The sequence below is a fragment of the Diadema setosum genome, chromosome 2, assembly GCF_964275005.1.
Source record: "Diadema setosum chromosome 2, eeDiaSeto1, whole genome shotgun sequence".
NCBI classification, from domain to species: domain Eukaryota; kingdom Metazoa; phylum Echinodermata; class Echinoidea; order Diadematoida; family Diadematidae; genus Diadema; species Diadema setosum.
The window spans coordinates 47,379,068-47,406,837 of NC_092686.1; the positions used below are offsets into that span (position 1 = coordinate 47,379,068).

Genomic DNA, 27,770 nt, shown 5'->3' on the forward strand with positions numbered 1-27,770 from the left:
TAATTCTATGCCTGTTCAAATAAGCTTTGTGCATATCATAGATGGTCTAAAACAGTCAGAATTTTCTGGTTTTGTTGTTATGATTAGTAGGTTTTCGTGGAAAGAATGAGTGAAGCTGTGTATGTGCATATCCTTGCTGTATACCATGCTTTCTTTCAGGATCTTCTCTGTTGCTCTGTTTGCAGAGAATTGAGCAGTAAATACTCATCTTTTAAAGATTAGATATCAATAAACAACAAAGATGAATCACTTTTTCTGATGAATTAAAATGAAAAATGATGTTAATGACTGAAAGTTTTTTTTTCCTTTTTTAAAACTTCAAGCATTTTAAATGTCATATTTGTATAGTTAGGAAATACTGCATGCTCTGTCATCATGGACAGTCTGTTACCTTGAGTCCCCAATTCATACTTTATATACCGGTAAATCACTTCAAAGCCAGAGTTTTAGCAGTAAAGAGCTGTCTTGACTACCGGTATTCATAACGATTCTTTTTATGGGCAACTAACGTGCTTTACACACACTATTTATAGAGTTACTATGGTCCTGACAAGTTTATGGAATACAAAGACCTGATGGCCATTCTGAAGCTCCTGCCCACTATCCAACACCCATACATCTACCCGGTCACCTATGTCTCGGCCAGCGACTCAGGTGGACTGGCCATTCGCACATTCCATGGCACAGGAACCTTGAAGGACTTCATCTGTAAGGTAACACCAGTGGTGGTGGATGCAGTGTTGAGTGTCTGTCAACACATGTGTTATGATGAAAGTGTCAAGCAACTGCAGTGTTACATGCCAACGGTATATAAATGCCATGGCAAAGAGACTGAGAGAGTCTTCAATGTGCAGTGTAGACACCTGTGGTGTAGAATGTAGTGCTAAGTGTACATCACTTCATGTTGCTTTAGTAAAGGGATGTGATGCAAGTTTAGCAGTGAATACAGACAGTGTATGAAGATATGAGATATTACTGCTGGGTATCGAACACAGGTGTGCAAGCTGAAACATGTTGTACAGATGGCATTAATGTGAAGAATACATTGTGTTGGGGGTTATTTTGCAACTTGTTGAAATTTGTGCTAAGAGTTTGTGTAATATTGCTAGTTCGTTGTAATTTTAGTGTCAATAAGTCTGCCGTAGATGCACTGAATGAGCCAGTTCTGTAAAGGTGTAATGTTCGGGTGTTTTCTGGCTGTAACGCCTTATGATATTCTGCTTGCTTTGTCTACTAGTAAGTGTGACTCCTTTTCTGTCATAGGTCTCTTTTTTTTTTCTTTTTTTTTTGCACGTGAGAAGTTGCTGCTGGCTTAGCAAGCCTTGGGTTGATCCTTGTGAAATTTCAAAGCATAGAATAAAGGTACACTGTATATTTGAAACTGAAACTGATGTATTTATTTCTCCTTTCCGGAGTTTGCTTAGGTATCATCTTCCATAAATGCCTTTCTTTCGATAAGATAAGAAATATCATAGATTGAAAATGTCTGTCACTTTTATAAGGAAGTTTTGTATGAAGTATCGTCTTCTTTCTACTGCATGGTGATGATTCTGTAATGTTACATTGTTGTTGTTTTTTTTTTCATCTTCCTTCCTCATGAAGGCAAAACCAAAGACACACTATCTAAAGAAGTACTGCAGTCCTAAATCATACACAGCTTTCAACATGATGAACATCAAGACCTTTGGCAGAATGATTCTTGAGGTGAGTTTGTGATAAAATCAGAATAAATGACCACAAAAAAAAAAAAAAATGTTTGCTCCTATCCCTGCTTATTTAGGAATCATAATTCATCAAGTTTGTTTTGTTTTGTTTTGTTTTTTGTTTTGTCTTTCAGTTGACATTATAAATACTTGTGACTAATGAGCTTCTATGAAAATGTGCCAATGTCATTCATACCAATGCTTTCTTTGAAATTATTTATGAAGTAAGATAAAAAAGTCACAGTTTTGATCAGCTCAAACTGCCCAGTGTCCACTTCTAGAGAGGTAAAAAGATATATAGCCATTAGTAAGCATTGTTGCACTCAAAAGGCAAGGGTTTATAAATGAAGGCATGTCTGTCGCATGGAAGTTTAGATTTAAGTCTGTAGCAAATGTGCATTTTCTTGTTTTGTGATAAAGAGTTGCATTTTTTTTTCCATACATTCATCAAGTATTCTGTGTTTGCATTTTTGATATATGGTTAGATATAGCAAGGGGAAAAAATGTTCCAATGCACAGCCTTTCCAACGAGTGTAATCACCGTTCCTTGGACATTACTCAGTCCTAAAAATGGCTCCATTCAATTGGTTAATTCTACAGAGATTATTGACTGATCCAATGTATGCCCCACCCCCATGATCATTGGCCATGGGTGAGCAACATGAGTGATCAGGGTTAGATAGAGGCTTTTGTATCAGGGTACCATTTTAAGTGTGTGTGTGTGTGTCTGTGTGTCTGTGTGTGTGTGTCTGTATGTGTGAGAGAAGCAGCACTACTTTGAAGGACAAATTCACCTTAATATACATGTGGATTGAATGAATGTAGCGTTATCAGTAGAACACATTAGTAAACTTCTGAGAAAAAGCGTACCATCTGTTCAAAAGTTGTGAATTTTTAAAGTTTCTGTGCATATACTGCTGTATGAGAAGACTACTGTAAAAGCGGATATTTTCGCTCGACTGTGTTTTTAATTCCGCGGAATCAAGACATCAACTACTGGAACATATGGCAAGCAAAAATATTCGCGTGCTTTTATTTTTGCGCTAGTTTCTTGTGCGAAATGCGCGAAAATTTCCACTTTTACAGTACTACAGTTTGTGATGCCACATGCTTAGAAAAATATAAAAGAGAATTCCACAAGATGTCATTTTTTGTCTCGCCCACCGGAGGTGAAGGCGAGACTAAGGGATCCAAATGGCATCCGTCCGTCGTCCGTCCGTCGTCCGTCCGTCGTCCGTCACCAATGTTAAAGTTTACCTGAAAGACTCTTATGATGCATAACTTGGCAACTGTTACAGCAGTGGCAGCCACACTTGGGTGATAGAAGCACTAGGGGTATCTTCATGTTATGGTGTTGTCGGAGGTCATGTAATGATGTCAAAGGTCATTTGAGGTCATATATTAAAGAGTATGTGCAAGACTCTCTTTTCTATGTTAAAGTTTACCTGCAAGACTCTCTTTTGACAAATAACTTCACATAAGCTGCTTGGATTACAACCTAACTTGGGTCATAGATGCACGAGGGGTACCTCCATGTTATGGTGCCGTTGAAGTTCATAGGATAAGGTCAAAGGTCATTTGAGGTCATACGTTATACTTGCAAGACTCTCTTATCACACGTAACTCGACACATGTTGCTACAATGGCAATCAAACTTGGGTGATGGATGCACTGGGGGTACCTTCATGTTATGGTGCCGTTGGAGGTCATAGGATAAGGTCAAAGGTCATTTGAGGTCATACGTTAAAGTTTACTTGCAAGACTCTCTTATCACACGTAACTCGACACATGTTGCTACAATGGCAATCAAACTTGGGTGATGGATGCACTGGGGGTACCTTCATGTTATGGTGCCGTTGGAGGTCATAGGATAAGGTCAAAGGTCATTTGAGGTCATACGTTAAAGTTTACTTGCAAGACTCTCTTATCACACGTAACTCAGCACATGTTGCTACAATGGCAATCAAACTTCGGTGATGGTAGATGTCTCTTGGGAAGTTGAAGGTTACCACAAGGTCAAAGGTCACAGACAGGGGTCAACGAACTTTAAGGGCCCAATGTTAAGTTTTTAGGGCGCATTTCGTTTATGGCTCATAACTTTTGATCCCTTTGTCCGCAAAGTGGAATAGAATAAATTTAGTGAAGAATAAAACATAGGAAATGTAAATAAATTTGGGATTTGGTGGCTGTTCAAGGAGACTGTTTAAGAGGAATGCATGTACACAGTTTGTGCATGCATACACAGACACATAGCATGTATCAGTAAAAACTTTGAGAGCACGTACAAATGTGTTAAATCAATATTTGTAATGATACTCTGTGTACATGCAACTCTTGACCAAAATACTTCATTACTTTTTGTCCTTTTTATAGTGTGAACATTTGCATATCAGCGGGAGTGGATTTTGGATGAGGACAAATATTTCTAATACACTTTATTTCAGGGGACTTTCTATGTACCCATTGCCCTGGTTTTGCCCTGGGAATAGTAGGTCATTATTCATTGGTGCACCCATTATTGATCTGATGCATTTCCTGTCCCCCTGCATTGGGTTGAAATTGATGTCAATATAAAGCTTACAATCAAATATTTTAAGTCAATTTTATGCTTGGAGGTGCAAGAACACACCGAGTAAGTTTCCTGTCCAAAAGGAGAGGGAAAAAAAAAGTCTGGTGTGATACGGTGTCCAGGAAGTCTGCCTGGATAAAGGCAATTTCCCTTTTCCCTAGAGACATGCAGAGATGAGCCCAAAGGGAGCAAATTTGGACATTAGTCCCTAAGGTACTCTTTTGAGATACCAACCTTGATGTTCAACAAGTCACTCTACTTCATTTAATTGACATTTTGATTTTATCTCTTATTCTAGAATAAAGGGACTTGTATATGAACCTCAATTTTAGGACATCAGAAATAAGGTTTTTAGTAAACTACATCCATATGAATTGCAGAATGTGAGGAAAATTTATTTCAAGAAAATGCTTTTGCAATCCGACATTCTTTGCATGTATTCGATTCTAGTTGTAGATAAAGACTAGAGAAAGAGGCTGGGATGCTTTACTGGATGCTTTAACATTATAAACAAACAAACGAGCAAACAAACAAAAGAGCAAACAAACAGACAAAACCCAAAACATGGTATGAAGTCTGACCAAATGAGAATGAAGGGGGAAAATAACTATGTGCGACCGTAAGGAGCAGAAGTGCTTAGATGTAGTCATAAATCCCTAATGCATATATCATTATTGGGGTGAAAAATCATAGTTTTTTTTTTCTTAATTAATTGTCAGATAATCAGTGAAGTGATGTCCTGTTTTAATCTCAGCTGTCTTATCTCCAAAATGAAGCCACTTCATCGTGTCAAAGGAAAGGCAATATAATTTTTTTTTTTTTCGCTCTCCTGAACAATTGACATTTTTGAGATACGATGTTTGGTCGCCCCAACAGCAATGTGTCCTTGACTATGAGCTAGCTCATGACCTACCATCACTTCCTGTCATGTGACTAGACAACTACTCATGCATGGAAGCACGATGCTGTGGGCGGTAAATCAAAACAGACTCCATGTTAAAGAGATTAGTCAGCCTGCAAAGTGATATCAGCACAGTCCAGTTTGTGTGTGTGTAGTGTTTAAGTCCAGTGTTGCCCATTACCGCTATAGCCTCCTCCATCATGGATGCTAGTGTCAGTTATATTTTGAGTTCTCACAAAGTTTGGCCCCAATCCCAAATCTGATTTGTGTTTATAATCACTCACTGGTGACCTTAGTGCAAGTGCCTTCAAAATATTAAAGAAAGTAAGGGAAATGTCTCATCAATAGGGTCTTCTGTAACCATTCCATGTTTTCTTCTTGTAGGCACTCAAGTTTCTGCATGAGAAGGGTCTACCTTACGGCCACCTGCACACAGGTAACGTGATGTTAGAAGGCAATGCTTGTCGACTCCTGGACATTGAGAACACCCTCCTAGGATTACCCTTCTTCTACAGGGAGTACCTACTTCAGTTCAGGAAGATAAATGTAAGTACACATTTCTCTCCCCTCCTATTTATTTTCTCAATCTTAATGTCTTAATTAAGGGATATCTTAGCCAAGGACCTGTTGCATAAAACTGTACAATTAATGGTAACTCTGCAACCAATAGTAACCATTGGTGATTTCGTGCATTGCTTTGATTGGCCGTAGAAAATGGAATAGTATTGCTGTAGAGTATATCCCAAAAAAAAATACAATCAGATTTTTGCATTGAAAAATTCCAATATGATTAGATTGTCTAAATGCTACTTTAGGGTCTTAGAATATAACATCTGAGCTATATTTTGCAGAAAACCCAATTCAATTTGGTTAAGTTGTCATAGAGAAATGTGGATCTTTGTTAATTGTAAAGCATGTCATGGGTCTGATTTTTCCAAATTTAGCACTCATGGATGCTCTTGGTAGTGCATAATGTGTGAACACAATGGACAGAACTTGGAGGGAAGGGATTCCTGACATGTCCTACAAAACTCCTCATTTCTCTTTGACCACTGAAGCAAATCAGATGGGGTTTTCTGTAAGATGTGGGTAATAAGTTATAGTTTCATACTCTGAAATTCTGTTTAGATTGATTCACTATTTCTGAAGTTACCATTGCGGAGGGTCCCTATGTAATTTTTTTTTGGACATGTGGTCATAGTTGATTAATTGTAAAGTTACAATTGATAGTTGTATGCAACGAGGCTCTGATTTTTTTATATGTATCATAATTTGGATGTATTTGAGAGTAGCATAAATGCTGTAAGAACGTGTAAAGTATCCCACATGAATATCAGAAAGTTTGTTACAATTATTTGCAGCAAGATTCCCTTAGCAGGACATCTCTTATTTGCTTCCTCCAAGCATTTTTGGGTGTGTTCAAAGATGTTGCCCAGCTCAGTGTATGTCTCTTTATTTTGGTTTTCTTCTTGCAGACTACCGAGGCAGTTGACGTGTATTCCTTTGGCCATGTCCTGTTTGAGATGACATTTGGGGCACCACTGAATGCAGCATTCAAAGACGACTTCCCACACACCATTCCTCCGCCCATCAGTAAGTATAAACATCACCTGCAAATATAAACAGGATTAACCCAGTCATTCCGGAGAACAAAGCAATCATGTGCAATAGCTAAGGGATTGTTAGACAGTGGTGGTAAATGGGTTAAATCCTGTCAAAACACTTGAAAATGTTTGCAATACACAGGGAAATCATCATGTTTTTATTTCTGAAGTGCATGGCATAGGACATCGTAATTACATCAAGTGGTGTGAAGTTGATGTACAGTGTATCTACTTTACACCACTTGCAAGTATGATTTCCTCCTTCCACACTTCAGAATTGACATCATGTTGACTTAACTGTATATTGCCGACATTATTAGGTGTTCACAGATACATTTTCAGAAATACATTTTTTTTTTTGGAGAATTAAAGTGACTAAGAGGAGAGAGAGAAAGAGATAGAGAGAGAGGTAAAATGAACATTGGCTTCACACTTGACACAAGACTTTTTTCTTTTATCGGCGTGCAGAATCTGTCCTAGAGTCTATCCTTACAACGGAGTCCTGCAAGAGTAAGCTGCCCTCTGTTGACGACCTCTTAGCAGACCCGTGAGTATGACATTATGCAGGTCATGTGGTGACATCAGTTTCTCATGCATCATTTGAATTTGTCTGATGCATTCTTATGATATTGAATTCCACTTGTACGTCAATAGGAAAGAACAAGTTAGAATGTCCTGACTCCATTCTGTGACATCATTGATAAGTTCATGAATGATAGTATGAATTTTTCCAAGGATGGAATTTTAATCAAAATTGTCCACTTTAAAGAGCTGTCTCCAATGTGAATCTGTTACAATTGTTATCAGTGTGTCTGACATATGCAGTTTTCTTAACTCTGTAGGGAAGATTTGATGTGTGCTGATATGGGAAAGACCAGAGAAACGCCTTTACCAAACCGGCAAGCCTCGTTCCACCTGCAACCTCACTGTCAGTACATTGGCGAGATAACTAAGGAAACATGTTGTACACCAGACAATAAATGTCTCCATGTTTTCTTCTGCTGCCCTCGATAGTCTCTTTTCAGACGTGACGTTCCCTGAGCGGGACCGCCCCCAGTTCAGAGTTCCCAGCAAACTGAAGGAGCCACTGAAGGCAGCCAAGACGGAGGTGGAGAAGCGTTTACACGAGGACGCCAGAACAGTAAGATTAGCTGTGTAGCTATCACTGGATGAACCACATCACTAGCTTTTCTTATTCCTTTCTACGCATGTAGTGTATTTCTATCTCTTCTTAGTGGAAAAATGAGCAAAGGAAATGGGATCCCATTGGGATCCCAATGGAATCCCATTTTCTTTGCTCATTTTCTACTAATAAATTATATTAATTTCTGGTCAGTTTTCTTCTGTTCGCATTTTTTCTATCTCTTCTTGTTGCACACACTTTTTGCAATCAATCTTTTATGGCTTGTGTTTCCCAAAATAGTTTGGATCTAGTTCATGGATTATCCAAATTCTGATGGCCTATATGCATTGAATATATCCTGTACCACCACCAGACATCCAATAACGATGACACACACTGACATGTGCATGTGCAAGGAATGGAATAGATGCAAACCATGGATTTGATTTAAACTACCTTTATAGATTTAGCCTATGTGTCCAGACACTTGAATATATGAGTAGTGACAACTTTCCAAACTGAATTGTTCCCTCAGTTTACCTCCCTCTGCTAGTTGAACAGGCTCTCTTTTCTGATACAGTATCCCTCAGAGGGGCCATTGTGATGCAATCAAGGTTGATAGGATTACAAAATTCCTCTTCACTGGAAATTAGTTTTGAAGACCTCATTCTGTAATAGTTGGCTGACATAGGATGGTAGGGTTCAACCTTGACAGTGTCCATCAATCAATCCCAGTGTCATGATTTGTTGGTGTGTGGTCTTAAAGTACTTTAAGATAAAAGGAAGTACTTCTTTTTAATAGCATTAGTGAACAAGCGAGTTACAAAACAAAAGTTACGAGGTAATTACTTGATTCATTGACAAGTGTTACATTTCAATTGGTCATAAAAACCTCATTGCAGCATATCAAAGTTGCTCCTAATGAATTTCCATTACATGGGTATATAGCTGTTTCGAAAAGCATTTGACATAAAGTTGCATGTAAACAAGGTCAAAGGTCAAAACTTAATGAACTTTTCCTGATAAGCATGTACTCCTGGTATTGTGTACTCTCAATAACTTTCCACAGCTTTGAGCTATGTCCACCAAAGTCACACTATTTGTACATCACATAAAGATGCCGATCAAGTTTGAGTATTTGTGGAGTCAGACCAGATGAAAGGCTAAAAGGTCAATGTACTTTGCCGTATAAGCACCGTACTTGCAATATTGTGGTGTACTCAATAATTTTCTGCAGCATTGAGCTGTGACCACAATACTTACACCACAGCTACAATTGAGCTGTACATCCCCTAAAGATGCCAGTCTGAATAGTGGTGAAGTCTGGCAAGGTCAAAGGTCAAAAGGTCAATGAACTTTCATTGAAAAACACTATACTCACAAATTGCGATATGCAAGCGAGACATCGTTTGCAGTTTGCCCTATTCATCTATAATGTTTTCAAATTCTGTTAGAATTGATATGAGATTCATTCATATTATGGACATGCAAATGCATACCGTGTATGTTGTTTGCATTTTTCCAAGTATCTGAGTAATAGTGATTAATATTAATGTATTTGTGATTGTAGCTGTCATCTTTCCGGCGGCTGTCGAAGGCCCACGCACACCACAACTCAGACGAGGAGAGGAGAAAGAGGAAGAAGGCCAACCTGAAGAAGCGGCTATCGGAGCAGAGCATGACGGAGACGGAGAAAGTGGCTCAGTCTAACGGTAGCCAACCTAGCAACGGTGAGAACTTCTCTTCAGAACCACTTACTCTCACCTCACTACACCTGTGAGCAGAGAAAAGAGAAACGTTTTCATACCAACATGATATGGTGATGTGGAGGAGGCAAGATGTGGGAAAATGGGACAAATCTTGTTCAATTTTCTCTCAAATACGGTATATTACCACAGATTATTCTTATCACAAGATTGAAATGATCAAAACTTGAGCTTGATGAGGACTTTAAGGTTGTTGTTGTTTTTTGTCTTTTCTGCTGTTGTCATTTGCTGTTGCTGTTGTTGTTGTAGTAGTGGTGGTGGTACAACAAACACACATAAAATGTACATACAAATTCAGGTCCTCACATTATCACATACTCTGTTTGTTCGGTTATAACGAAGTCTCGATATAGTATACAAACTGTGTAAGGTGTAGTGAAAGAAAACTTCCAGCCCTGAGGACTTTGTTAAAATGTGAGTCACCTGTAGCAGTATATCAAAGTGTGAACAGATGTCTTACCTAATGATTTTCTCCCATTATTATAGGTGAAGTACCAGTGGCTTCAGCTGCACAACCACCAGGTGAGTTCACATCTGATCTTAACTTCCACACTTTCAGTTTGTTTCGTACGCACAGAATTTCACTTTAGCTGCTCATGATGTTTGCCTCACAGTTTTATATTCTCATAGAGCAACATGTGTGGAGACTCGACTGTGTTTCTGCAGTGATTTATTTTGCAATTCAGAAATGTCTTGTTTCTGGCCGTGATGCTTTTTCCCTTGACCTTTATGCAGTATTGGTAGGCAATATGTGTCCTTGGTTATTAAAATGAAGGGATAACGTTTGCTGTATGCCACACACTGGATTCATTTTGCGATAGCAGTAATCCATCTGGTCTTGAGTAATATCACTGCTAAAATGATCATCTGACCCTTAACAAATTGGCAACTTAATGGTGCAGATTCAGTTTTGGATAAAAATTACATGGATTGGTTATATTCATTAAATCTGCACGTGATCGGAAAGAGAGAGAAACGGGAACTTTCATCTTTTAATGGGAGAGTATAGTTTTGGTTGAGATGGGGGATTCAGATTTCACGTTTGCAAGATGATTATGAACCGCTAGTGAAATATAAAAGAGTATACAATTCTAAGAGGAATTCAAAGTTAATTTAATGAAAATTAGTTTTGAAATGGCTAAGATATGAAAAAACAAAATGGTCTTAAAATGTGGGTCCCACTTCTTATTAGGACCTCTTTGTTTTTAGATGTCTCAGCCATGTCAAAAACCAATTCTCATCAAATAAACTTTGAATTCTCTTAGAATCGTATGCTCTTTAAAATTTCATAAGTGGTTTCTAATTATCTCACAAAAAGTTGGAAACCGGAAGCCCTATCTCAACCAAAACTATACCATCCCTTCAAGATGTATTGCCAATATAAGAATTATACATAAATCTTCACAATTTAGTTAACCCACCAAAACACACTAATATATGAACAATGAAGTGCTCGTATGAAGGAAAATATTTTAACTCTACCTACTGAAACAACGACATTAAGTAGTAACAATGCTAATAAAAGATACAGCACCAAACCACGGATTTTTTGTTGTTTTTGTTTTTGTTTTTGTCTTGATGGGTTAAAGCTTATTTAGATTTGATTTCTTTGTTTCCTTCTTGTGCCAGATTAAGCATTCTGTCATAGTACTTCAAAACTTTTGATGGCATTTATCACTTGAAAGTACTGTTGACCTGTTTTTAGATTGCTGTTGAATTTTTGAAGAGTATGCATTGTGTATTCATTTTTCCACTTACAGTGTCTCGTTTGTGGGCAGTGTTTACATGAAAAGTTATCTTGACGTGATTTCTGTGTGAAGAACAAAAAGAACATCTTTCATTTCATTTATTCTCGCAAATGCCAACAATCTCTCTCCATTCCTCTCAATTTTGTGGCTATTTTGTGCTTGCAGTCTTCTCTATCATCAGTACTACTTTTACGCTGAGTAGATTATTGTAAATTTTGTAAGTGCAGAGTTGGAGAGATGTTTCGAGATGTTTTCTAAAGTATGTTCTCCCACGCCACAGATGCATATTGGAGAGATATTTCAAGATGTTTGCTAAAGTATGTTCTTCCGCACCAAAGATGCAAATGGGAGAAACTTTGTACGCTTTGAAGTCTGTTGAAGATCCTTGTTACTATCAGGCACGAACCAAATGGGAATGCTACATCTGCCAGTGTATACAGGGCACATTTTATAATATGAGGACCTCAAAATCATGACAATTAGGTTGCCATCTCAGGTTTCTTGTAATATCATGGTGCAAAAACAAAGAAATATAAAAAAAAATGGTTCTGCAAAATCTCCTTGTTGTTCCCCTTAAAGAGGGAGTTGCTGCCTCTGACCTCTTTATAAAAGAGTTCCACTGTATGTGGAAGTGTTACCACCATTACTAATTTAGTGAAGAATCTGTGATTGAGACATTCATTGAAAGTAATGTACCATAATCCTGATTTCTTTGAATGCAGATATCATTGATGGACTGCAGTACATTCTCTCCCAAAAGATTTGGGTTTCCTCCTGACAGAAAAAAAAAAGGAAAGAAAAGAAGGGAAATAAAAAATTAACAGATGCTAAGAAATTTTAGACTTATTCATAGCTCATGAAGTCAGTATCAACCATTTACCTCAAGTTAATATTTAAACAAGAAGTAGTGTACTACCTGAATGACATAAAGCAGTGGTTTCAGTACATTTAATATCAAAAGTCAAACTATCTATCTGGAACCCATCACATAATTGATTGAAATGTTGTGTATTTCATTCATCTTGTCATTTCTTTCATGGTTTTCACCAGCTATTTTGATACAGATTCCGCCGAATACAAATTTGTCTGCTGTATAAGTTTGTCATAAACTGTTTGAATAGAAATAAAAGATTTGCACATAAACCTTTTCAGACAAATTTCCACATGACCCCAGCTTGCAGGGTATTAAACAAGTGATTTACTAATCCAAGTTCATTGTTAGGAATTGTGACAAACAACCTCAAATAATCTTAGCCCTTAAAGCATCGATGGGTTCCAGTAGCTCTGTCATATTCAGATGATATATCCCAAGCTATACAGATGGTCCTAAAATTCTCAGGAAGGAAAAAATTCCTCTTTCCCTAATACCAGTGTTGCATGCACAGATATTGATCAGAGCACTTTCTAATACAAAATTAATTTGCAAATTAGCGGTATTTCTGAGATAACTCATCAATTTTGTATACTTAATCCCACTTAACTTGATGAAGTAGAAGCCTAATCTGCCAGCTTGAAGTGGTTTATTTATTAATTTGACAATTGACTGAGTAGTATATTTGATTTCTAACAGTCATATTGAATCAAAGGGGGTAATAAGGCAATAGATTGTCTAAGGCGAGCAAAGTATGACTGGCATGGAGATTGTTAAATAAGAGTACTTGTTCACTAAAATCCTGGAACGGAACCAACATAGTTTGTTTGTGAGTTTGTCGTGGGTATGGCATTCAAGGACTGATGTTATCATCATGAAAACTGATAGATGATTCATGTAGAAATGATGGTAAGCTCGCGAACTCTCATTCATTCGCGAAATAATTACAGCCCTTGAGATCTGAAAGTGATGTTCTTGTGTGTTGATGATATGCATTTCACACCGCACATTCAGATGGCAAACCTAAACAGCACAGAAAGAAAGGTCATAGGTCACGTGCTGAGAGGTGAGAGTGAGCCTACAAAGCATGTTGCAAGTGTCCTGAGGCCCCTCCCCCTGCCCTTTTGACCTTTCTTATGATTTTTGAGTGGACGGAGCATGAATTATCAGTTTGAACACCCTCCCCTGGCTGTGGAAAACATAATGTGCATGAAAATGCTGATTGTTTTCTATGAGACAGAAAAAACAGAGAAAAATAAACATTTTAATGGGGAAAAAAAAATTTCACTCTTCATTTTATAGCTGAAATGGCAACACATCACGAATAAAGCAGTAATATTTGACTTAATGTTTCCTACTTTTTATACCAATGCAGCACAGATTTTGAACATTTTCATGTGACATTTTACCCACGTGTGGTCAAAATTAATAGTCAGTTGATATAGATGACTTTTCTGATGTTACAGTCATAATCACTGGTACACACAGGATATAGAATGGACAGAAAATATCATGGGTTGATGCAGTGTCCATGATACATGGAGTAATAGTAATGATGATAATGATAATGTATTTTTTTCTTCTTCTTAAAAAGTAATGTTCTGCGATGTTTTGATACTCAAAGCACTGGACAGCATATTACTGCTCAAGTCACAGGAATAAAAATTAGATATTAATCACCAAAATCAAATGGCAATCTTTGTTGTCATATGCATCAGTGCAAATGTAATTTCATTTGTGTATTTATTTGCAAACAATTATGTATTCATTTCATTTCTTGGTGTATTTATTCATTTTGTAATTTATTCATTATCATTTTTGGGGGGTATTTCTGTGTTTATCTGATTATATATTTATCTATTTATTTATTCATTTATTATTCAGTAATTATTGATATGTGAGTGTGGTTAGGGGGTGGGAAAATAGTGATATCTACACAACAGCTGGAGTTTGATACATGTGACAGTCCTAATGGGAAGCATCCTCTCTGCTTCTAATTTTATTGGGAGGGCCTGGGGCTAAGAAGAGATAATGAAATTATAGCTGACTAAGCCATGCTGTTTATCAAGGTGTAGTACAGGAGGCTAGAGCATTCAGGCAGGGTAGAAAATTCCCAAGTGTTGATACATTTCGTGGTGTGTCATGACCAAGTATAGAACAGATATGATATCTCAGTTTATATTGAACATTAAGCTGAAGAGGAATGCATTTCCCCGGTGATGTCACGCAGATGTTATATACATTTGTTTCCGTGGCAACAATGCATTTGACCATAAATAGACATATTCAGACAGACCTAAAAGGATCTGTTATTGAGTTGAGTTTGCAAGGTGAGGATAGGGATTCCTGAGCGCAAATTGGCTATGAAGCATGTAGAGACGAGTGGCAGGAAAATATGACATTGAGGGAAATCAAAGTAGGGGGGAAAAATTCTTTGAAAAATCTTCATTGCCACACATCACATCTTTGAGCTATATGGAACAATTTGATAATGTGATTTATATACGTCATAGTCAAATGGATAGAGCAATGTTATGTTATTGAGCAATATTGAGCAATGTTCATACTACAAGAAATGTGGTTACAAGAATTTAGTGATATGGATAGTATATTGCCTAGTGCTACCCCATCGTTTCTCGAGACGAATGGATGCCAACATTGTACATGAGCTTGCTTTGAAGGAATTAAGATGATCTTGTATACAAGAAATGCAGCTATCCACATTTATTGGCATATCCCGATCCTTGGTTTCATTGCATGGTGAACTTTGGGAGGGAGGAGAGTGTATATGCTCCATCCAGATAGAACTCTCAGACACTCAATACACCATGTAGCCTTGACATTTCAGCTTTTTATTGCCAAGTGTCTGAGATGTCCATTGATTTCATTGGCCCTCTCTGTGGCTATCTCCTGGGTGGAAGGACGATGACTGAAGAATCTGCAGGTGACAAGGAAATTTAGGAAGCTATGAATTAGAAGACAGGCTGCAGTTTAAAGATCACACCCCCGCCATTGAAAAAGAAAGAAACAAATGTGCTGTAGAAAGTCAAGAACCACAGTAAACCTTTCATGTTGGTAGAAGGTCATTACATTTTGAGAGATCATTTAATGAAAGGACAATGTCCCTCAGATAATCTTTGACTGGCATTGGTGTGGTGCAAAAAGCAACAGCTCAGCTACAGTTAAAAAAAAAAAACGAAAAAGAAATTGATATCAAGATATTTTGGCAGGTAATTAAATCTAATGTACCATTCAGTGTTCACCTTAAATTTTCTTAATAGTTTATGCACTTCTGAACATAGTTGAATGTCTGGAACAAAAATCACCATCAGTCAGTTTAAAGATCTGTCAAGTTTATATGTTAATAAAGGCATAATTTCTCCCATCTGGGTCACATTTTGATAATTTCTCACCTCAAATTTCTTACCTCACAGACATTAGATATATGCTAAACTGCTACTGAAAATAAACCAAAGTTAAGGAGCATTCACAACTTTGATTTTCATGCAAGAATGCAGCTTAAGTGATTTTTATCCTAAAAAAGGAATGATTTTTATCCTCAAAAATGAATGATTTTTATCCTCAAAAATGAATTTCAAAGTGCCTCGTAGGAGGATCTTTTTTCTGGCCTTGGATCAAATTTGATGAAACTGCTGCTTGTCATATTATGTACAATATGCAGTATGTGATCATCAAGAGAAAACCTGTTCAATAATGTTTAGGGGCTTTCCATAGGTTGCAATATATATATATATACAGCAACCTTGGTGTGTACAGCTTCATGCCAAATTCCCAGGGACCGGTGTGTGTGTTCGTGTGTTTGAGGATGATGACCCTGAAGTTAGTAATACAACAACAGATGGGGTAGTTTTGTATGGGGGAGAATCAGTGTCGTCCTACTCGGCAGCAAGAGGCCAAATGAGACTCAAGCCAAGTCATAGGACCTTGCTCACTGAGAATGGGGTTCCTGCTTGGGAGGCTTTTCTTCATTTTCGTTTTCCCTCTTTCCAATCCTATTGGAAGTTTTCGTTTGCAGGCTTATAGTCAACTAATGCACCTCAAAAGAATGCTGTGTAATTGCATGCTTATAAGTTTACATTGGCACTGGAATGAAACTGTTTCATGCTCTTTTTTTCTGAACTCAGTCATCAAATTCTGCTGAAGTGGAGCTGTTGTTTATATTTTGTCAAAATGATGTCAATCAACAAGGCATGAATCAGGACCCGTGGTGAATCATTGCCTACTAATACCAGCTTGCTTTTCAATCAGCTGTCAAGATTTTGCTGCCGTTAAAAATGAATCTGAAATGATGTATCTGTCTTTAGAACTATATATAAATGAGTCTAACTAAACTTCCTTGTTGGTTTGATACCCTAAAGCAAGTCTTTCATGGAATATATAGACACTGTTTTCATTTTGTCTCTGTTTGCAAAACCACCAAACCACAGACGAGTTGATGGCATGTTACAGAGCTATAGGAGAAAGTCATGCATTCAAATGACATGGAAAGATCGGAATGACCCTTCTCATTTTTTATATTACCACAGTGCAATGTGTGCTGACATCACTAAGGTGTGATAAGAAAAAAAAAAAAAACCACAACAACACTCTATGTGGCATAAACTGAAGCTGCTGGTGGTCTTATTGGTCACTGTAATGGAGTAGTGGACTCAATATTTGCTAATATAAATACATTACAAATATCCTTAATCAATTCTATTAATACTAGATGCAATGTATCTTTGAATGGCAAAGAGTAAATCATTCATATGCACATGGTTAGGACATAGACTTTACCCATAAATGCATAGTTTATCAATGAACACTGATGCCAGGTAATGATACTTTACTCAATTTCACAAAGTGTACAATCTTAGTATCCATCCTGGTCATCGTGGTTGGTCAGCCAAAGGTATTGTCAGTGGCCAGCAGGGTGTGCTTATTCAGGGAAGGGGCAGCAAAATAAACCAATGACTATGTAACTAGTCACAATAGTGCTTCCATTCATGTATACCTGGTACTCCTCACACCAACTGGCAGGATTCAGTCACATGAGGGCAGTTGTCTTATATGCTGGCCAGGTCAGAACCCCAGTGAAAGACAGGATGCTGAAGTCAGTAGTACTTGCAGTGTTCATCATTACATACCTGAGGCTTACTGTAAAACATGTTCCGTTATGAGGTACATGTAAAGAGGACCATAGTAGTGGACTGGAGAGCATTGTATCTGTACTGTATATTTAATGTTTTTAATTCATTTAAATTTTGTGAGTCAACTGATATTCACAAAATTTACAACTAGTGAAAGTATTGCCTCACACAACATGATATCCAAGGTGCGATATTGTGAATTCTTCTCTTCAGAAGTGATTCACACTTACCAATCAAGGTAACTTGTGATCCCAATTTCAACCATTTACAAAAGTGCCTTTCAAGTCCCAGTTCACTAAATATAACACATGCAAAGTATAATAGCCAGATATGATATCAGAATACTCACTTACATGCATATGAAGGGAGAAGTATTCCTGCCTAACTCAAAACCTACAAACTGTCATGCAATGGTTGAGAAAATGCCCTTTGATTAGATGCACACTGAATTCCTTAAAGGGATATGAAACCCAAAATATACATTTGGATTTAATGAATGCAGAAATATTAATAGAACATACTAATGAAAGTTTGAGGAAAATCAGACATTTCATTGATGATTTATTAATTTTTTAGAGTTTCGGTGCAGCCATTGCTGAATGATAAGACTGTGGCATTTTATGAAGTGATGTATAGAAAACGATATCAAGAAAATATAAAGAGAATTCCACAAAAGTACACATTCCCTTGACTTATTACTGGCATATATGTTAAGGGTAATATTATTCCCCCAACTTTTTGAAAGAAGTATTAGAAAGTCAAGTGCTCTTTTATCATGCTTGAAAAGTAGAAATATGTTGAATTTTCATTATATTTTTTATATCCTTTTCCATATGTGGCATCACAAAATATTATAGTCTCCTCATCCAGCGATGGCAGCATCAAAACTTTGAAAATGTCTAACATTTCAGAGGATTATAAGATTTTTCTCAAACTTTCATTGATGTGTTCTACTATTATTTCTACATTCACTCGACCCACATGTATATTTTGGTTTCATTCCCCTTTAAGATACTCTTACCATTTACTTTGTAGTGGCACTCTTGAGTTACTGACCTGTATTGGTGATTACTCCCGTTAATACTTTCTGTCTCAACTTTCATTTGAATGCCAGTCAGTCGCAATGCTGTGGTTTGTCTTTCTCCAACTGTCTGCCTGTGTATGGTTTGCTGTCAATCTGTAATGCTATTTTCATTTGTACAGAGGACCATCAGGATAAGGCATGAATACAGAGAGCGAACTCTTCTCTTTATATTCACCATGCCATAGGTTTGTCTGTCTCCTGCCTTTTAAGTTACCACTCTTTCTTCCCCCTTCACTCAATGTCATGTTTTGATTTGTCAGCACTAACCGTGTGTGGTTCGTCACCTTTCGTTGGTAGAAGCAACCCTAATCTGTTCATGGAGAGATATCTGGTGCTTTTTATCCTTTCCTTTGTGTTTGCGAGACAAGTTATGCTCTTTTGGTTTGTCTAATTTGCGTTATAACTTATAGGTGAAGTACGGAAATGGTCAGCCCTCTGAAAAAGCAGCTGGTGGTCTGAATCTAGGCAAATATCCAAAACAGGAACGACAAATGATAAAATAACTTCACATGTTTTTGTGATTTTAAGCCTATTTTCTCTTCAAATGCATTTAATGATAAATTTGAATAGTATTTCTTTCACAACATAAATGCAAGTCTTGTAGAGAAGTGATTTCTATGAAAAATTCATTTTTTGTAGTGGTTTGATATCATTACACCTTTAGTACATTTCATAATCAGAATAAAACCTGCAAATTATTATAGTTATTGTTATCAACCAACCCAGGAGGGCAGATTTAAGTCGTACAAAGCCTTGGTAATAGCTAAAAACACCTGCACTTTGGCTTCACAGCAATATCCATCAAAAACTGATTACCTGGGGTCTGTTTCATAAAACTTGTTATCAGTGACAACTGCCACATTTCTATGACAAATTTGCTCTCAGCCAATCAGATGCAAGGATTTCAGTAGCTTATCACAACTATGACAACTTGTCACTGATGACAAGTTTTATAAAATGGGGCCCAGGTATTTGTTTTGAAGCGCGCATTGACAGGGAAGGTTAACCCACATCTTGGAATTTTTTTTAAAAGGGAAGCAATGCTGGCACTGCACGCACATTGCAAGATAGATACCTCTTGGTTTCATCTTTGTGCACCATAAAGGAACATCTATGCAAATGCTGCTGTTAGCTGCACATTGGATGGTGTGCAGATAAGCTGCAAAAGGCTGTAAGTGTAAAGAAAGAAGAGAAAGCAAGATATAATGTATATGTACGAAGCATCAGCTTCTTCATTATTATGTCATTAGTAATTTGTCTGGTTTTATTTGCAAAAAGGCACCTGTATCTTGTCAGTCAATTCTTGTCATGCACAGTATTGTTAGTAGTTTTGTAGACCAACAAACCTCATCCTGATCTCAGCACCCATACACACTGTACATACATTTTGCAGATGATGAAAATATGAAATGGGGATGTGTCTTGCCTCACCTAGCACTGTGTTACTTCAGGCACATCGGGTGGCAACATAACTCAGCCAATCATATTGCAAATAAATCTTCTTCTATGGGCTTTTCAGAATTCTCAAAACTTGAAGATGAAATGGGATATCTTTGGTTTACACATGACAAGCAAAGCAACTGGATATAAAATACACGTCCAGGTTTTTGCTTTTGTATTTTTTGCTTGGTAGTGGTTGCTTTTATATTACTGCAAGTAAAGCATTCAATTTATTTTAGTAGTAACAGTAGAAGGAGCAGTGATGATCAGATCAGTATTGATGAAATATAATCCTCATTTGTTGCAACTTGACCTATACATGATTTACAGACTCGGTCAAATTACATTTAAACAGTATAAGATATACAGAGTGTACATATCAAGCTTACCATTACTCTCACTCATGCATTTAACAAACAAAGTGTTAAATCTACATATTACCTGTATGTGTATATATTTTTTTGAAAGAAATAATACTTTGAGGCCATTTTCATAACATATTCGCATACAGAATAGATATGGGAGGGAAAAAAGACTCCCCTCCCTTTAAAAAAAAAAAAAAATTGTCTAAAACAACGACAGGCATCAACCACCAGTTGGTCAGTGCTATTGTCATATTGCACCTGGTCCGGAAAATTACGTTCAGTTTGCAAAGCAGTAGTCAAATGCGCAGCATTTTTGTTGGACAGTGCTCACCAAGCAACGCCAGCATGTACACATACCATGGTACCCATATACACCAGCAAAACAAAAATGTAAAACATGTATACATGCTAAATTAACTCACTTTATTCTCTGTAAATGACATAAAGATGCTGAAATGCTTTGTTATTCAACTTGTTAATACACTGTCTTATATATATGTATAAAATAGTAGTAGTAGTTGTCGTTGTAGTAGTAGTAATGCTGATCAGTATAATAGTAGTGATAGTGATGACAATGAAAAATGATAATTATCAGGATTCATATATTTCGCACTGTGTTGTTATTCAGAGGACCATAAAAATCAGATATGTATGTAGATAGTACAGTACTAATTCTATATACTTTCATATCCAGACTCTGTCATTAATGAGAACAAATATTTATTTTCCGACAATCTATTTTGCTGTAGCATATCAATATAAAGCTGTGTATTTGCTGCATAAACATAATCATAGATGTGCTACTTTCTAAATAACAAAATTCATATGTATGAAGTTCACATATGATTTCATTATCAATCCATTTAAATTTATGCATGATTTTCTAAACTCAGATTTTTTTTCTTCCAGTGCTTAAAGCCAAAAAGTACACCATAAAGCATTTCCCCGAAGCTTGCTCCAAATTCTGTCAAAGTATGTATGTAGAATGGCAATATTTTTTTAAAGGACAAGTTCACCTTCATAAACATAAGGATTGAGAGAATGTAGCAATATTAGTAGAACACATTATTGAAAGTTTGAGGAAAATTGGACAATCCGTTCAAAAGTTATGAATTTTTGAAGTTTTTGTGCAGTAACCGCTGGATGAGAAGACTACTGCCGTGTATGAATAACTTAGATGTCACATGCGTACAACAATATAAGGAAAATATAAAGAGAATTCTACAAAATTTCATCTTTTGAAAAAAAGTACACATTCCCTTGACTTGTTACCGACATATGTTATGGGTAATATTATTCCCCCTGTCTTTAGAAAGAGGCAAGTCAAGTGGTCTTTTATTATGCGAAAAAAGTGAAAATATGTTGAATTTTCTTTACATTTTCTTTATACTGTTGTACGCATATGACTCACAAGCTGTAGTAGTCTCCTCATCCAGCAGTTCCAACACAACAATTTTAAAAATTCATAACTTTTGCATCGATTGTCCAATTTTCCTCAAAGTTTCACTGATGTGTTCTACTTATATTATTGCTGCATTCTCTCAATCCTTATGTTTATGAAGGTGAACTTGTCCTTTAATGTAGTGAGCTTTGTAGGATATTAATATTTGATCCAGAACAAAGAGATTAATTAGATGCTTTTTTATGGAGAATTCACTTTCAAGAGAGAGAGAGAAAAAAATGACTAATCATAATGTTATTTAACATTAGGTCAATCAACTTTGGGCAGCATGCAAGATGATGTAAAGCTGACCCTGTTAAATGAGAGTTAAGACCTGTGTCACATTTTATGGACATGTTGTGAAAGCCATCATGTTCACTTAGCAATGATTTCTCCTTTTAAGTTCACTTACAGGTGAAAGTGGCTGTGGGGTATGGACTTATTTGTTTATTACGTCACATATTTTGTTACATCAGTAAAAAAAAAAAAAAAAAGCAAAGGATTTCTTAGAAAAAAAGCAAAGGATTACTCAGAACAAAAGAAGATAGCTTTTTTTATATCAGATACTTTATTATATCAGATATCTCTTTACTGGATTTCTATTGTGGCCCTTATTTGTTTTATGAACAAAAATACCCAGGTATTAAGATTTGCAAGTTCGGATGAAATGATGTAATTTCCTCTCTGTAAACATTTGCATTATTCAAATTGAAACAATCTTCTGGTGTAGTCTTGTTGCCTGATTGAAAACAATTAACATCCAGATGAATTATCTGTATGGGTGTTAATCCTACCCAATTATACCTATTGGCAAAATGGTAGTGCTTATTGTATGAATTCCAGTAAACTACATAAACTTTTAAAGTTGATTTATGATATTTCTCTGTCTATATTTGCTTTCTTCAACTTATTATTGGTATGCATAATCTAGAATCTTATATTTATCATTTTCATAAATTGCACTGATATTACAATTAAAAAATCCAGCCAACTAGTCATCATGCAGTATTATATTATACATTATTCTGGACTTGAAATCACTTCTTTGCTCTTCCCACTAAGTCAGATTTTGATTGATGTTGGGTTGTTACAAGATGAGGATGGAATGTTGTCAGTGCTTCATTAGTGGGAAGATATTAGTAACATACATTATATAGATCTTGTGTGCTTAACAAAGTGGCTGCCACACACTGTATTGTAGGAGCAGGAAACACCCTTTTCTTTACTTTTTTTCTGAGCCATGAGCTGTGAAGGTCTATTAGTCTTTGCTCCAGACACTTCCCATGTATGTACCCATATTTGTATAACCCCTGTTCTCCTGTAGTGCAGATTTTTGGGTGAATGCACTTGTATTGATTTGTCTGTTTTTCATGGTTATAAACTCTTGGTTTGTATGGTTATCTAAAACACATGCTTGAAGTACTTGACTCACCCCTCTTTTTAGTCTTTTCTGTTAACCAGTATTAGTTTGATGTCTTTACATTTACCCCTATTCTTTCCTGCTTGCTCTAAAGCATATAGTCCCCAGGTATGAAATGTCTGGAATTGTTTGTGAGATCTGGGCTCTGTTGCATTAAAAGTGGCATAAGAAATTGAACACTGAATTCCAAAAAAAAAAAGGTCCAAGAAGCTCGATTTTAATTGTTAAAAGAAAAAGTTAATGTGGCACTGTGTTTAATTTTTGGTGTGATTTCAAAGGCAACTGAGTCTAGATGACATAACAGACAAAAAAAAAAAAAAAAGAGCATACTATATGCTATGGTGTGACACGAAGGTTAAATTTTGTGGTTTGAAAAGAAATTAGCTCTTTTGTTTATTTCACATTTTGTTTTGTTTTGTTTTGTTTTTCCTTTTTGAAAGGATGAAGGATTTATGTTCATTACAGGGAAACACTTTATCCCCCAAATACTGTAGGTGTTTGGGTTTATTGGGTGAATTTGTAGAGGTTTTTGTGTAAATTTTGTGTAAATTTGTAGAGGTGTATATTCCCATGATTCTAAGAGATTGAGTCTGTTTTTGGAATATTCTCTCACAGTTTTGATGAGAATCTCATTTTGTGTCGTCAGGCTGCTGTGGATTAAATTGCACTTGCGCCATCAAAATGTCACCCAGGTTCTATCACTGTTTTGTTTTCATCCGTGAATCCATGCATGGGGGATCATTTTTCTTTCCAGATGCCTCTTTACTGAGGAGACGGGTGCTCCGTTTCCCCTTTCACCATCTTAACAGAAAATTCCACCAGCGTGGGAATAGTGTAACAACTCATTCATGGCATGATCAATTATTGTTTGTCTTCTTATCTAGTGAGACATGTGCATGCGAAGGTCTTTCTTTGGCTTCTGTTGTTCATGCTGTAGATCAGTCCTTTTGCACTTTGTTTCTTGTTTCACCAAGAAATGCACTGCTCTTGGAAGGTAGTCAATTTCTCACACTAGCAATCAAAAGAAGTTAGTATAGTAATTGTATATTGCAGTATCTGTCCAGTTGTAGTTTTTATTGACATTAATCTGTTTTCTCTGTTATGTTTGCCCTTGTAATGACAGAAAATATTTTTTCCACTGTTGATACATAGGAAAACTAAAAAAATGAAAGCAGAACTTGCATATATTATGTCTTTTATGTGTTTTTTAAATTCATTCTTTTGGTATGCGTAATTGTATGTTAGAAAACAAAAGTGATGTTTTCTGTTCAGCTTCCATTGACAGATTTAAGCTGCCAATGTGTATTCCTAATGCTGCATCTAGAAAATTTGGGACATAAATAAAACCATAGCAAGTTGTTGTGGCTATCTGTGAAGCAGTCCACTAGGCATAATAATACTTACAAGCTCACAAAAAATGGGAAGGCTTTGCTGCCGTACTCTGTCAAAAATAATATCTGCTTTCTGTGATGTAAACTTAAAGTTATTACAATGAAGTTCTCCATGTAGAAAGCATGACGTTGACTCCTCTTTCTGAATCCCTCTCTCTCTCCATCTCCCATCATTCCATCTATCACTTTCCTCTTCCGTCTCGTTCTTCCTTTCATCTTTTTCTCCCCTCCTCTTTCTTAATTTCTTCTCTCCTTCTCTCCATCTTCCCCTTCTTCTTCCCTCTCTCTCTCCCTGCCCTCTTCTTTCTATTTTTCTTCTTCTCCCATCTTTTATTTTTCTGTCTCTCCCCTCCCTTTCCCTCTCCCTTCTTCCTTCTATCTCTCGCTCTTCTCTTTCCCATTCCATTTTTCTTCTCTCTCCCCTCTGTCCCTTATCTCATTGTTCCATCCCTCACTCCCTCTCATCTCCCTCTTCTCACCCCGTTTTTCTTTCTTTCATCTCCCCCTCCTCCATTTCCTTCCTTCCTTCCATCTCTCTCTCCTCCCCTCTACCTTCCACATGTCATCCCCTCCATTTTCCCCTCTCTCCCCTCCTCCCATTCTCTCATCTTTCCATCTCCCTCCCTCCTCTTTCTCCTCCTCCCTCTCTTCCTTCCCTCTCTCTCTCTCAAAGTAGCACCCAGTGCTCCAGCCCCTCCTCCTCCGCCCCCATCTCAAGCCCCCCAGTCGGCTCCCAGCTCCAATCAGTCCAGTGAGAGGGGTGCCCTCCTCTCCTCCATCACATCATTCAGCAAGAACTCCCTCAAGAAGGCTGATACCAAGGACTGCAGCGCCCCCAAGATCTGAACAACTGGTCTTCATATATATTCAAACAGGTTGGAGGTAGAGAGGTTCCAAAGAAATACTGTATACGCCATATATTTCGTGAGTCTAAATTTTCGCGAATCGGAACTTCCCAACGGTTTCGCGAGTGGTTGAATTTGTGATCGTGGAGTCCTGTACCAAATGGAGAAATGTATATGCGTACATCACACTTATATAGCTTGATCAGAGTCAATATTTTCGAGTGTCTTTAATTTCATGAATAGCACCTGACTAGCAAAATTTGCGAAAATAAAAACCTCGCGAAATATTTGGCATATACAGTACTCTAGCTGCCAGTGGGAACACAGCCTTTTCAGATTTACCAGCTAAACGTACAATATCGCAACAGAACATTTTCAGTTATACTACAATTTTGATTGACAACTCAGTAATGAAAAAGAATATATTTATCATAGTAAGATGATGATTTCTACATGATGAATGTTGGCATAGCAACTGTAAGAGCCCCTTCCTCATAGTGAAATCCAGACTAATTGCACTATGAGTGAAATCGTGAGGAAAAAGAGGGAATGATTATTGTGATTTAGGAATGATGTTTTCCATGCTTGGGCTATCATCAATATGTATACATCATGTTATTCATACAACAAAGATGTTAATGATAGATGGCAGTCCAGAGATTTTCTCTGAATTTGATGTATACTGCATAGGCCCTAATGTGTCAATTCTTTTCTTTTTTTTTTTTTTGTTATTAAAAGCTTTCATTTTCTTTGTCAAGATGCATTTAAAGGGATGGTACAGTATTGGTGAAGATGAGAATTTGGCTTTAAACTTTTTTGCGAGATACCAAGAAAACACTTATGAAGTAGTACAGAGCATACCATTTTAAGAGGAATTCAAAGTTTATTTTATGAAAATCGGGTCTGGAATGACTGAAACATCCAAATACAAAGTAAAACAAAGCGATCGTAATAAAGTGTGGGTCCCACACTTATTAGAATGGCTCTGTTTTGGATATCTCAGCCATTTCAAAAACAATTTTCATCAAGTAAACATTGAATTCCTCATGGAATTACATGCTCTTTCATGTTTCATAAGAGGTTTCTCATTATCTCACCAAAAAAAAATGTTAGAAACCTGAAATTATGTCTCGACCAAAACTATACGATCCCTTCAACTATTTCAGGTGAAGTCCAAGAAGAGAAAATAACTAAACAACATTCAGGACGTATTCTGCTGCACAAATGTTATCTTAACCCTTTGTGTGCTTTGAGTGCTGATTGGCACAGAAAATTGGTTCCATGACATTTGCTTCTGCAACAATTGCTCCCATGAAATATTTGCATTCTAAGCTGAACATAGATTCTACCTGGAAACATAACCCTAACCCTAATCCTAATCCTCACATCAAATGAAATCTGAAACCCTATCACAACCCTACCCCTAAGCGTAAGTCCTGGAGAAAATGAGACCAGAGCAATTTGCACTGAGCAAATGTTGTGCCACACAGAAAACCGTATAGTATTGTACACACTGTCCAAATCCCCTGCCAGAGCAACAGTTAATTCCAAAATCATTACAGGGAGTAATTGCTGTGTAAAATGATTACCATGCATGAAGTTTGACAGAAATGGCCAGACTGAAATGGATGTCAGTCTGCTGGAAAGTTCAGAAAATTGACAGTGGGTTGGATTCAAAATGTCCAAGTATGTGAAGTGATGCCCAACTTAATGATTGAATTGGCCCTCGTCGGGAATAAACACTCTCATAGTCTCCTAAAAATGATGGAAGTCACCCACTGGTCACTGATTTGATCATGTGAGTCATGGTTACAGCTAGTACCTCCTGGTAATTGTCTGATTTTGTTTGTTTACCCTTCATGATAATTTCTTTTTGTGTTTATCGTAGACTGTAAAGCATGTATGATTCAAACATGCATTTGTACAGATTTCTTTGTTATGAGCTCAAAGTTCTTTATTATCCCAGATCAGTTCTGGATTGTAGGACAGAACTTGGACAGAAATGTATTCCCATGTTGCCAAAGTACCTCTGACATGTATACTCTCCCAGCTCTTGTCATAGAGCATGCTTATTTCCTTATATCGCTTAACTATTTAGGCTTCATACACATGATACTTCACAGAGTTTTAGCATTTGCTGCTATCCACAGAGCTTGTTGTTGCCATGGTAGCAGAAGTTTCTAAATGTGTGCAGTTCTTTGTGAAGTAAGATCTGGGTAGATGTAATATCTGCCTTTCTTGGGCTGTGTCTTCTGTCTCTTCATGGCATGTGTTACGACAGTGTGGTCAAATTAAAGTCTTGTCTTTCCGACCCTATGTTTCACTGAACACTCATAGTGGTGTATGGAA

At 36.9% G+C, this 27,770-nt stretch overlaps 1 protein-coding gene across 1 annotated transcript in view; it reads left to right on the forward strand.

Annotated features, from left to right (window-relative positions):
• The window catches only part of LOC140246078 (PX domain-containing protein kinase-like protein), a 41,000-nt gene extending 15,578 nt beyond the window's left edge, over positions 1-25,422 (forward strand). Inside the window, exons 5-13 of the mRNA XM_072325523.1 lie at positions 534-713; positions 1,603-1,704; positions 5,558-5,719; positions 6,649-6,766; positions 7,246-7,324; positions 7,792-7,918; positions 9,471-9,630; positions 10,153-10,188; positions 25,253-25,422. Of these exons, the coding sequence (XP_072181624.1) occupies positions 534-713; positions 1,603-1,704; positions 5,558-5,719; positions 6,649-6,766; positions 7,246-7,324; positions 7,792-7,918; positions 9,471-9,630; positions 10,153-10,188; positions 25,253-25,422 (1,134 nt within the window). The remainder of the gene's footprint in view (positions 1-533; positions 714-1,602; positions 1,705-5,557; positions 5,720-6,648; positions 6,767-7,245; positions 7,325-7,791; positions 7,919-9,470; positions 9,631-10,152; positions 10,189-25,252) is intronic.
• Positions 25,423-27,770: the final 2,348 nt, after the last annotated feature.